The sequence below is a fragment of the Schistocerca cancellata genome, chromosome 6 (assembly GCF_023864275.1).
Source record: "Schistocerca cancellata isolate TAMUIC-IGC-003103 chromosome 6, iqSchCanc2.1, whole genome shotgun sequence".
Classification (NCBI taxonomy): domain Eukaryota; kingdom Metazoa; phylum Arthropoda; class Insecta; order Orthoptera; family Acrididae; genus Schistocerca; species Schistocerca cancellata.
In genome coordinates this window covers 449,059,111-449,072,768 of record NC_064631.1, presented here as the reverse complement: position 1 = coordinate 449,072,768, position 13,658 = coordinate 449,059,111, and the positions used below count along the sequence as shown (strand labels likewise).

At 43.8% G+C, this 13,658-nt stretch overlaps 1 protein-coding gene across 1 annotated transcript in view; it reads left to right on the top strand.

Annotated features, from left to right (window-relative positions):
* The window catches only part of LOC126088381 (uncharacterized protein KIAA1522-like), a 483,550-nt gene that overhangs the window by 317,257 nt on the left and 152,635 nt on the right, over positions 1–13,658 (top strand). Inside the window, exon 4 of the mRNA XM_049906520.1 lies at positions 12,304–12,649. Within this exon, the coding sequence (XP_049762477.1) occupies positions 12,304–12,649 (346 nt within the window). The remainder of the gene's footprint in view (positions 1–12,303; positions 12,650–13,658) is intronic.

Here is a 13,658-nt window from a genome sequence, read left to right as displayed (position 1 = left end):
GCCATGCGCCATTCGGGTCGCTCTCGGCAAGCGCTCGCCCACGTGAAAGTGAGTGAGAGAATTGCCGCTTGAAGCGAGGTTACGTGGAAAGCAAGTGGTGAGAAACTAGTGCCCTTCAGTCGGCTTCCTCAGGCAGATACAGTGGTCTGTTAGTTGACATTTGCAGAACGTACAGTGACTCATTGAACTAAAGATACACCTGCTCTGTACAGTTTGCAAGCCATGTGCTTCTATGCAAGGACGCACTTGAGTGTGAACATAGTTTTGAAATTCACTTGCTGCATGTCTTCAGTGATGTGGTTCCGCTGGTGTCGACACCTACAAATATACCCATGCGTATTTGATTTCACTGACACACGTTAATACAAAAGATCAGCCACAAACAGTGGTGGGGATTGAAAGAAAGTACTCCGGAACTCACTCAGTTACGCATGGTGTTTCGCAGTTCCTATTACAGGCTTCTTAGGGGATAAAGTTTTCATAATGAACCCATGTCCGTAATTTACTGTCGGGTATAAAATATATTTGAAGATCACATCAATTTTAAATCTTCCTTACGTTAGTTCCTGTTCTAATTACGACATCGCACATCGTTTACGTCCGCCTAACAACATTTTCGAAAAACTGGTACATTTGCAAAGCTAGCTGTTGCTCTACAGACGCGCCGCACTCTCGACTTTGAAGAAGACGTACTTCCTCTCGTAGAGGAGAAACTCACGATGATTACTCGAAACATTGCCCATGCCAAGAGCACGTTTAAAACATAAATCAGAACTTACTGTCATCGCCGTGTACATATGACGACGCAGAAGATTTGAAGTCATCTTGTCATGAATCTTATTTTACATCCAAACGGTACATTTCTTAACATGGGTCCCTTACCAAAACTTTATCTACAAAATCGTCTCTACATCATTTAAAAGTCTCTAATAGTAATTGTAAAAGTCCTTGTATATGAAGAGCATTTTCTTACGAATCTGCAAAACACCTTATGTGTTGACCACGTGATGTGACGGACACCAATATATCCGTAAAGGACATTTTGTCGACAAAACAAAATTACGCCTCAGAATATTAACATAAAATCCTTTTTTAGTCATAACCTATCTGTAACAAACTGCATAAACATGATCGATAGCATTTCCCCACTCCTGCCCGCCTAAAACCAGTCTGAACTCCTGCCAAAAAGGGTCTCACACAAATTTACATGCTAGTTACGACGATAATATAATAAGATAATTACATTAATGTTACCAGCAAACGTCTGTATCATGTCCTACGATACCATTATTTCTAAGATGACACATATATAAAATTCAAGTCTTTAATAACTGCGATTATATCGAAAACTACTATTCGTGCAGTTGTATTAACTGATACTTCGACCAGACAATGATATGTTACGCAAACACTTTACAAAAACAAAGCACGCTGACAGGGACACCTGTCAATTTCTCTCGGCAACTGAAGACTGCTTGGGGGATATTCGCGCAGTATACATGACGATTAAGCTGTTTTCTAATATGCAGTTAGTTAGAGATGTGGCGAATTTGTAGGCTAGGGAAATACGGTAAAAGTTTTATTGTAGAGGTAAAAGAGAATTCCATTCACAATGTGATTCTTTTTGCGTGATCTTTTTTTTTTCAGCCAGCGATTCTAGATAGTGTTTGTCGTTTTATGCCACACAAATGTGATGGTACCTCACAAAACAGCATTCTGAAGATTTCATATTTTATTAAACTAGATCAAATATTCGCATAGAGTAAATCCATAATTACTTTATATGTTCCAGACGTTAATTAAATATCTCTAGCGAATGAAAATTTCTTCCAACTATGAAATTCGAAAGAAATCCCTCTGTATCGGGTGCAGTTGAACAAGCGAGGGTACAGAGGTGGCGTCGCCATGCCTTTGCTTGAGGAATAATATGAGCACCTGCTTTCGTGAAGCATTTTGTCAGTGCTACGGAAAGTTATACAGATCTCGAGTTTTCATGAAGTCTAGTCACCTAAAGGGTACTCATCTCAACTACTCTTGCAAGTTGTAGAAATATCTCAAACATGATCTTTGAGACCAAAGTACGCAAATAAAAATCAATCCTTAAATTTAATCGTCCAGTCATAGTAGCCCGAGGTAAAGGAAAATTAAAGATGATTGCCTTTTTTTTTTTTTTTTTTTTTTTTTTTTTTTTTTTGCCAAATGAACTTGGATTCTTGACTGCCCAGAAACAATAGAGCTCCTAAAACAAATTGAAGAAACACAATTTATTCGAAAAGACAGAATACATTATTTGCAACAAACACGTGTATGGAAAAAAAACAGCACAAACCACGCAAGTCCAAGAACTTAATATCTACGTCGAATAATTCAGGAAATTGGAACCGAAAGAAAGCTAACGATTTTAGATGAAAATCATGGAAACAGCATTGCGTTTTACTAGAAGAATTTAGTCTCGAAATAAGCAAAAGGGTAACATTGCAATTTCGTCATTAAATCAATATGTCTCTTTTTTCCCAGCAACACCACTTTTGAATAGGAACGGATATGTCTAAAAGATTGGAAAAGGAGAACAGAGAATGAAACGTAATATGAAAAATTCGTGACCAAAGTTCACAGGTAATCAGCTTACGGTAAGTGCAACCAACAGATCAAGCAGTACACAAACAGACGCAGCTGCATTAGAAGATGCAGATTAACATTTTGTTCCTGACAATTTCCTCTCATTTTTTTAATCGTGCAAATGCAAATTTACTATCTTAGAATTACATTACTCTGCACATGCATGACTTTGCTATATGATTAATTCAGTCATGTCACTGTGCTAGCATTTGCAATCTCTAGTAGAAGAGTGATTGACTTCCCCTTAAAGATAGCATAGAACTACGCACGTCCATTAGTAATGACTTATCGTGCTTATACACTGGTCAAAATGTTTCACCAACTACAACCAATTATTTAAGGTATGTTCACGTTTGATAATTGCATAATCCAGATACCTTGTGTATTAGACAGGTTATGACTAAGAATTTTGCCTTCTATCCTTTCTAGATCTTAAGTTATTTGTGTAAAAGTCTATCCCTGTAAACCGAATAATAATTAGCGATCAAAATAGATAAAACTTGTATTGAACAATCGCATCACGTACTCCCCAGCTTGGCTATGAGAAACTTCATTTCTGTATAATGTGTGCTCAGTATGGAACAGCTGTCTTTTGTTCTTCTCGTGCTGACGTAACAGTTTCTTTATTTGGTTCAACGGAAGCACTTTCCAGCGCTTCCGTCTCTGAAGTACCGGGTGATCAAAAAGTCAGTATAATTTTGAAAAATTATTAAACCATGGAATAATGTAGATAGAGAGGTAAACATTGACACACACGCTTGGAATGACATGGGGTTTTATTAGAACCACCCAATATTACTAGACGCGTGAAAGATCTCTTGCGCGCGTCGTATAGTGATGATCGTGTGCTCAGCCACCACTTTCATCATGCTTGGCCTCCCAGGTCCCCAGACCTCAGTCCGTGCGATTATTGGCTTTGGTGTTACCTGAAGTCGCAAGTGTATCGTGATCAACCGACATCTCTAGGGATGCTGAAAGACAACATCCAATGCCAGTGCACCACCATAACTCCGGACATGCTTTACAGTGCTGTTCACAACATTATTCCTCGACTACAGCTATTGTTGAGGAATGATGGTGGACATATTGAGCATTTCCTGTAAAGAACACCATCTTTGTTTGTCTTACTTTGTTATGCTAATTATTGCTATTCTGATCAGGTGAATCGCCACCATATGTAGGACATTCTTTTAACGTTTGTATTTTTTTGGTTCTAATAAAACCCCATGCCATTTCAAGCAAGTGTGTCAATTAGTACCTCTCTATCTACATTATTCCGTGATCTTTTCAGTTTTCAAATTTATACTGACTTTTTGATCACCCGGTATATTCGTAATAAGTATTATCTCCCACTGGCAAATAACGCCCGATGAACTCGCTTCCCTCTGTGAACAAAGCACGAGCGGGTGACATGTGGGTGTCCACCCCCTCCCCCTTCACCCTCCCCAAATACATACACACACACACACACACACACACACACACACACACACTGCACAATCGGTTCAATCGGCATTGAGCACTATGGGACTTAACTGCTGAGGTCATCAGTCCCCTAGAACTTAGAACTACTTAAACCTAACTAACCTAAGGACATCACACACATCCATGCCCGAGGCAGGATTCGAACCTGCGACCGTAGCGATCGCGCGGTTCCAGACTGTAGCGCCTAGAACCGCTCACTCTGCGCAAAGCACGAGGGTGTTGCATGTAAAAGTCAGGAGTAACTATAGTACTTACAGGTAATTATCATACTGGCGCAGTCCGCTAAAATGGTTCCATAAATAACTCATCATCATCTTCATCATCATATCCTCCAATGATTAGTCCATAAGCCATAAAAGATGTCGTTGGTTTGTTTTCACTTTTGATAATCTTTCTTAGGGAATAATCCCACATTTAATACACCTTTTTGCGTATCAGAATGTGGAATGATGAAGAGATGAACACGGTACTGGGCGAAAAATGAACACCCCCAGTGTAAATTTGTGAGTTTAAGTGTAACAAGAAAGTTTATGAATTAAAATTGGAGAGTAAATAGAAACCAAATGCAGTTCGAGGAAAAGTGCTCCTGAAAACTGGAACATGTTCCCAGTCAATGTGATGTGCAAGTATGCGACGTAACCTCTTCTGACAACGAAAAGAAAAACCAGTTGTCATTATAATATGTGAAGAAGAAACAAGCAGTGCACAGTAATTACCACAGAGGCTGCCTTACAAATAAGGCAAAATACCTCTCCTGATTTATTTTTCAATTTCTAGTACACTGAGGACAGGAAAGAAACGTATACAAATTCGTATTTTTTTTTCAAACACAACGTTAGCTATTTGTCTAAACGAACTGTTGAGAATTCCTGTTCTACAGCTGTGAAAAACAATCAACATTGATGTGGAGTGAATTCGTAAGTGGCCATAATCAGTAACTGGTGAATAGTCCCATTTTTGCGTCGTCACTCTAAAGTTGAGTTTCTGAGACACATACTGCCACTTCGTTAAAAGATATTCCATTTGATGGTCAGAAACACTTGTGATCCAACATAGTGGAACCCAGCCCACTGCGCGCACCTTGCTCTCATACACTTGCAGTAGGTGTTCCATGATAGGGAAAGGAGGCCACCGTTCGTAGCTGGTACGTTCAGCAATTGAGAACCTCACGTGTTTTGCTCTTGTCGAGTCATGGCAACAAGTCTTTTGCATGAGACACCTGCCCATAGTGTAGTAGATCTCGTGACGAAAATTACCGCTACCTGTGACGTTATTGGAACGACACTGAGTTCATACTATCTGGTATGATAGTACACTCCTGGAAATGGGAAAAAGAACACATTGACACCGGTGTGTCAGACCCACCATACTTGCTCCGGACACTGCGAGAGGGCTGTACAAGCAATGATCACACGCACGGCACAGCGGACACACCAGGAACCGCGGTGTTGGCCGTCGAATGGCGCTAGCTGCGCAGCATTTGTGCACCGCCGCCGTCAGTGTCAGCCAGTTTGCCGTGGCATACGGAGCTCCATCGCAGTCTTTAACACTGGTAGCATGCCGCGACAGCGTGGACGTGAACCGTATGTGCAGTTGACGGTCTTTGAGCGAGGGCGTATAGTGGGCATGCGGAAGGCCGGGTGGACGTACCGCCGAATTGCTCAACACGTGGGGCGTGAGGTCTCCACAGTACATCGATGTTGTCGCCAGTGGTCGGCGGAAGGTGCACGTGCCCGTCGACCTGGGACCGGACCGCAGCGACGCACGGATGCACGTCAAGACCGTAGGATCCTACACAGTGCTGTAGGGGACCGCATCGCCACTTCCCAGCAAATTAGGGACACTGTTGCTCCTGGGGTATCGGCGAGGACCATTCGCAACCGTCTCCATGAAGCTGGGCTACGGTCCCGCACACCGTTAGGCCGTCATCCGCTCACGCCCCAACATCGTGCAGCCCGCCTCCAGTGGTGTCGCGACAGGCGTGAATGGAGGGACGAATGGAGACGTGTCGTCTTCAGCGATGAGAGTCGCTTCTGCCTTGGTGCCAATGATGGTCGTATGCGTGTTTGGCGCCGTGCAGGTGAGCGCCACAATCAGGACTGCATACGACCGTGGCACACAGGGCCAACACCCGGCATCATGGTGTGGGGAGCGATCTCCTACACTGGCCGTACACCACTGGTGATCGTCGAGGGGACACTGAATAGTGCACGGTACATCCAAACCGTCATCGAACCCATCGAACTACCATTCCTAGACCGGCAAGGGAACTTGCTGTTCCAACAGTACAATGCACGTCCGCATGTATCCCGTGCCACCCAACGTGCTCTAGAAGGTGTAAGTCAACTACCCTGGCCAGCAAGATCTCCGGATCTGTCCCCCATTGAGCATGTTTGGGACTGGATGGAGCGTCGTCTCACGCGGTCTGCACGGCCCGCACGAATGCTGGTCCAACTGAGGCGCCAGGTGGAAATGGCATGGCAAGCCGTTCCACAGGACTACATCCAGCATCTCTACGATCGTCTCCATGGGAGAATAGCAGCCTGCATTGCTGCGAAAGGTGGATATACACTGTACTAGTGCCGACATTGTGCATGCTCTGTTGCCTGTGTCTATGTGCCTGTTGTTCTGTCAGTGTGATCATGTGATGTATCTGACCCCAGGAATATGTCAATAAAGTTTCCCCTTCCTGGGACAATGAATTCACGGTGTTCTTATTTCAATTTCCAGGAGTGTATATGGTGCGCAGTGTAATGACTCATAGAAGCTGAGAGACGCCACTTTCAACAACTATTATAGTGTAGCGCCTTATGCTAGTTGTACAGATAAATAAAATTCCAGTAGACCCACAATTATCTGAAAACATGGTGGTGAGAGGTGGCAAGGCCCGGTGGAGATGGAATAACAGTTCTGTTCCCTTTATTTGAACAAAGCCACTTGTTACCATCTTGTTATAGAAAACGTTATAATGTGGGCAACCACAGCCATGTTATGTCATCTTGAGAAATAAATCCGCTTCAGCTGTAAAACCCCATTATTCTTGGAATCAAATCATGATGTATGTAACATCTTATAGGAACATCCAGAATTCATAGTCAGTCCCATGGAATACATTATTCGCAAAAAAGACGAATATCCCAAGGTAACAAAACGCGGTGAAGAACACTCCCGTTAAACTGAACGTCGACATGTAAATAACCACTATCACGTGGTATTTAAACGAAAGTCCAATTGCTAAAAGGACTGCAGAGGTTCGCTCTAAAACCAGAAACATAGGTAGGCACCGATGCGGAAAGTGAAGACCAGAATGCCAGGGCATTACTGATTAGCCTGGAAGTAGTGCCATGGAATTCTGGTCTTCACTTTCCACATCGGTGCCTACCTATGTTTCTGGTTTTATTGGGAACCCCTCCACAGCAGTCCGTTTCCGACACACCTCTGTTACGGTGGCAATATATTTTTAGCAGGTGGAGCGTCACACACATTCCACGTGACAGTGGCTACACGTTGACGTTCGGTCTTACTAGCGAGAGTTCTCCCCCATATTTTGCTACCTTAGGACGTTTGCCTTTTTTTGCGGATAATCTGTTGCACAGGGCTGACTATGAACTTTGGGCCTTCCCGTAATATGTACATCATGACCTGATTGCAGTTTGCACCAGAAGATACAGCTGTAAGTGCTCTGGAACCGGTAGTACCTAAGAACAAAAAACGATTCGGCAGCTGAAGCGGTTTATTTCTCAACATTTCGGTATAGGAACAAAACTTGGCGCACAGTACCACATGAGGTGTTGTGCCGGTTGGACGGCACGCCTCCGGCCCCTTGAATTGGGCTCACCGTTACTGGCGGCTGAGGGAGCAAGTAAACAGTCGCACTATCTGAGCCGCTGGCTACAGTAGAGATAACTGATTTTTTGAATAACCAGTAATTTACGGAAGCGTGTCGTACCAGTGTTCACGGGGGTATGAAACAAAGAGACAATCGAACTAAACACAAAACAGTTATCTTGAGCATCCGAAATAACTTCTTTTTTCGAAAAGTAAAATAAAAAATGTATTAAGAACATGTTTGTTTGACAGGGGAACAAAAAAAGGGCATGGCACATTTTCTTCCTCATCTTTCCCCAACTCGGGCTAGTGCGCATCTTTAATAACCAAAACATGATCTATCTTTTCCCTTTTTTTTATCATCAGTTTTCTGACTGGTTTAATGCTACCCGCCACAGTTTCCTTCCCTGTGCCAACGTTTTCATGTCAGCACAGCACTTATATTCAGCATCTTCAATTATGTTGAACATATTGCAACATCTGTCTTTCACTACACTTTTTTGTATTCTACAGCTCCCTCTAGCATAACAGAAGACGTTCTCTGATATCTTTAACAGATATCCAACAGCTGTGAGCATGGGGATGGGTTGTGAAACGTGCTGGAGTCAACGAGGACAATTAACACTTTACAAAAATTATTAATAGCAACCAGATCTAGAATTTTACACCTAGTTCCAAAAAGACATTTTACAATAACAAAGATAGCACAACAAACCACAGTAATTAAACACGTAAATGACAGTTAAATTAATCTGAGACACATACTGCCACTTCGTTAAAAGATATTCCATTTGTTGGTCAGATATACGTGTGATTGCAATGTAGTGGAACCCAGCCCACTGCGGACATCTTGCTCTCAGACACGTGCAGTAGATGTTCCATGATAGGCGAAGGAGGCAAAAAAATTAAGCCTCAATTACATACTTTACGTTCTGAAATATATCATTATCCTGACATAACGGAATCTTGTTTCTTCAGAGCACATGAATAAAAGGACAAAATTTCAACTGAATTAATGTGCGGCGCCACCTGCAATCTAAATTCTTTGACAGAACAGTTATGTTTGGTCACCTTTCATGAACTAGTTTAAATATGCACCAAAATATATACTTATCAACGAGCGTAACCAATAAAATAAAAGTGTTAACGCTACATTGCCGAAAACAAGAACAGGGAAGAAAGTGTTACTCTTAGACAATCAGACAATCAACTTACACCAAAACGAAATTTAATGATCAGAAACAATAGGGACACAATATTCTGTTCTAGGTCGCAACCTAGTACCATTTGAATCGGTAGGGAACACAAAATCAAAATTTCTGCGAGACAGCGCCGTCCAGACGCTGCTTCAATGTACTCCTGGCTCCTGGTGTAGGGAAAAAAAAGACCTCCTCAAATGGCCTTTACCGAAATTTTGAGTTCACTGAACCGCTCACTCGCAAGAAAGTTCACGTCGGCCTCTGCTACAAGTTATGCCCTCTTCAGTCCGCTGCCTCAACAGCGGGACGAAACCATTCAGTCCTTATCGTGCAGTAGCTCACGACAGTGCATTGTCCTCGCTACACATCTCAGCGAGAGAGTAAGAGAAAGGGAGAGAGAGAGAGAGAGAGAGAGAGAGAGAGAGAGGAAGGAGGGAGGGTCGGACAGCATTGTATAGCAGGCACGTAGTATCCTCTTTGGGATCGATAGCCACAGACATTGCAGTAATGGCTCACAATCATCCAGTTCCTTCTTCCCGTCAGCATTTTCCAGTTATTTCTTTTCTCGCTGATTCTGCAGAGTACCTCTTAATTTTGTATTTTATCTTAATTTTCAAAATCCTTCTACGGAGCCACACCTCAATCGATTCGATTGTGCTCTACTCCGGTTTCCCTAATGTCCATAATTCGCTTCCTTATATCGTTGTGTTCCAAACGTCCATTCTCGGATACTTTTTTCTCAGATTAGGTTCTATGTTTGATACAAAAATACTCAGGGAAAAAACCGCAACACCAAGAGGGAGTTTTGCGGCATGGGGTGTTTCTACATCTGAATGGGAGTGTTTCTACATCTGAAAAGATAATATCTATTCAGATTTAGCACCAGACGCATAACAGTGACGATAGTCGCGCCACTATGAGGATAAAAATCAGATTTGCCTTAAATACACGCTGCAACGAAAAAATGGTTCAAATGGCTCTGAGCACTATGGGACTTAACTGCTGAGGTCATCAGTCCCCTACAACTTAGAACTACTTAAACCTAACTAACCTAAGGACATCACACACATCCATGCACGAGGCAGGATTCGAACCTGCGACCGTAGCGGTCGCGCGGTTCCAGCCTGTAGCGCCTAGAACCGCTCGGTCACCACGGCCGGCATACGCTGTAACGGTCGTGAGCGTTAGTTACCTTTGACGGTCGACCTTGTAAGTTGATGTTATTCTAGAACGCCTTTAAAGACGAGGAAGATGCCGTTATCAGCACGTTATTGAACGAAGCTGTATAACAGGGCTACGAGAAGGTGGATATTTCTTCTGCGATACTGCAGAAAGGCTTGGCAGCATTGTAGCCACTGTACATGACTAGTCGCAGCGGCAGTCATGAGAACGTGCGGTCGTAAGAAGACCAGTATCCGGATGGCCGCCTTGCACTACAGAGAAGACCATCGTGTGCGGCGTATGGCTCTGACAGGCACCGTACTGCATCTGCAGCAGCAATTTGAGTAGTATTTGGTACTACAGCGAGACACTGGTTGCTTCAAGGACAGCTCAGCTAGACGCTCTGCAGCGTGCGTTCCACTGACCCCAAACCATCGTCATTTGCGACTTCGGTGGTGCGAACCGAGATCTCTTGGAGGGCAGGTTGAAGACCTATTGTGATTTCTGATGAAACCTGGTTCTGCCTCGGAGCCAGTGAAGGCCGTGTGCTGGTTAAAAGGAGCCCAATTGGGGGCGTGCAAATCAACCCATCTGCGCTCTATACACAATGGATCTACATCTGGAGTTGTGGTCTTTAAATTGTACGTCAGTTTGGTGATTCGACATGTTGTGCTGCCATTCATGAACAGTATTTCAGGGAGTGTTTTAACAGTATAACGCTCGGCAACTTACCGCTATTGTAACCAAACGTGCTCCACAGAGCATCGGCGTTTCTTGTTGGCCAGCTCTGTCTCCAGCCGAGCGAATATGGCACATCATCGGACGATAACTGTAGTGTCATCCACAAACAGCATTCATCAGCCCTGGATTGACCGAACAAGTGCAACAGGCATGGAATTCTATCTCACTAACTGACATCCAACACCAGTACAGTATAATGCATGCACCTTTGCATGCTTGCATTCACCATTCTGGCGGTCGCACTGGTTATTAATTACCAGCATTTCAGGATTTCACAATTTCAATGGCTTGTCTCGCGTTTACATTAATCTGAGATCTTGCAATATTAATCGCTTAAATATCTTACCCGTTGTTGTTGCTGTGGTCTTCAGTCCTGAGACTGGTTTGATGCAGCTCTCCATGCTACTCTATCCTGTGCGAGCTTCTTCATCTCCCAGTACCTACTGCAGCCTACATCCTTCTGAATCTGCTTAGTGTATTCATTTCTTGGTCTCCCTCTAGGATTTTTACCCTCCACGCTGCCCTTCAGTACTAAATTGGTGATACCTTGATGCCTCAGAACATGTCCTACCAACCGATCCCTTCTTCTAGTCAAGTTGTGCCACAAACTCCTCTTCTCCCCAATTCTATTCAATACCTCCTCATTAGTTATGTGATCTACCCATCTACTCTTCAGCATTCTTCTGTAGCACCACATTTCGAAAGCTTCAATTCTCTTCTTGTCTAAACTATTTATCGTCCACGTTTCACTTCGATACATGGCTACACTCCATACAAATACTTTCAGAAACGACTTCCTGACACTTAAATCAATACTCGATGTTAACAAATTTCTCTTCTTCAGAAGCGCTTTCCTTGCCATTGCCGGTCTACATTTTATATCCTCTCTACTTCGACCATCATCAGTTATTTTGCTCCCCAAATAGCAAAACTTCTTTACTACTTTAAGTGTCTCATTTCCTAACCTAATTGCCTCAGCATCAACCGACTTAATTCGATTACATTCCATTATCCTCGTTTTGCTTTTGTTGATGTTCATCTTATACCCTCCTTTCAAGACACTGTCCACTTACCCACACAAACGTACTTTTTGGTGTTGCGATTCTTTTTTTTTATTTTTGTTAGTGTAGATTTCTCTCAGCCACACCATCTGTGGGTAGTTAAACCTCATTTTCCAAGATTCATATAGAGCTTATATGAATGGCACAGCTCTGCATACGCGTGAGGCTGCGTGGCAGCGTTTCTCTAACAGCTGCGCGTCCATCCTCAGGTGAGCCCGTTCCGCGGCGGCTCGGCATGCAGCAGTGCGGCCGGCTCGGCGTCGGACGTGAGCGCGGCGGCGCTGTACAAGAGCTGCAGCACGTCGCACCTGGTGCGCGACGACGGCCTGCGCTCGCTGGCCGCCTCCGTGGTGGGGGTGGCGGCGGGAGCGGCGTCGGACGCGGAGGACGCCGCCTCCACGGCGTCGGGCTGCACGGAGGCCGACCTGAGCGGCGGGGGCAGCAGCACCGGCGGCAGCCCCGCCAGGGACGCCTCCTCCGCCCCCACCGCCAGCAATGGCTACGTGCCCACCAAGGCCGTCTCCTGCGACAACATCAACTCCATAGGCACCGCCGGTGAGTCCCACCACGGCGAAAGATTAGCTTACATTAGACACCCTGTTCTATTCATTCCACATATTCCAAATGAGGAGATGCCCGAAAGTGTGGAGATGGAAAAAGATAAAACCATGTAAACAATCATCATTTTGAATCTTGATTTGCTCATTCGTGCTTTTTCAGCGCTTTGTGAAGCTGTGCCCTTCCATTGCACGGGCTGGCGCTTACACTGAGTCCAAAAAGTATTCGTATAGTTGTAATTTTTTAAAAAATAACTAAGTGTATGTCACGTGAAAGGAAGGGAACATAAAACGTGAACATCCAGTCATACGCAACGAACCTTGGAAGTCATTTTTATTGCTGGATAAGAAAATAACTACCTCCCGTAGAGATAACAAATTTGACAAAATGGAGAATTTATTCAAGGGCTACTTCAAAAAGTATTCTCCCACGCATTTTTTTTTTAAATTTACAACATGAAAATATGATTTCAGTTACAAAAATTAATATTTAGAGCGGTTTTCCTTTGCAGTAATCGTCTGGGCATCGACTTGACCAGGTGTGCCGTCAGGGAGGCTGGAATTTTGTCCCATTTGTCTTGAAGTGCTTCTTTTAGGTCTCTCGTTTTAGAAATGTGTCTTCTCCTCAGGCTATCTTCCAGTACTTTCCAAAGTTGTTCAATAGGATTAATGTCTGGGCTCTGAGGAGAAGTGTTAAGTCGTTTTGGGGTATTTTACAGGAGCCACAGCCTTGTATTTAGAGCCGTATACTTTGGGTCGTTATCTTGTTGAAAAATGTAATTTCCTTGCAGACCCAATTTTTCGGCGTTAGGATTCAGGTTGTCCTTTAAAATGTTGATATACATGTGGTGATCCATTGTACCTTCTATGAGATGTAATTTTCCAACACCTGCACCACTCATACAGCCCTACAGCATCAGGGAACCACCACTGTGTTTAACCATTGGCACGAGGTTGCATGGCAACATCTCCGCATTCTTCTTCGCCTACCATCCGACATGAATACC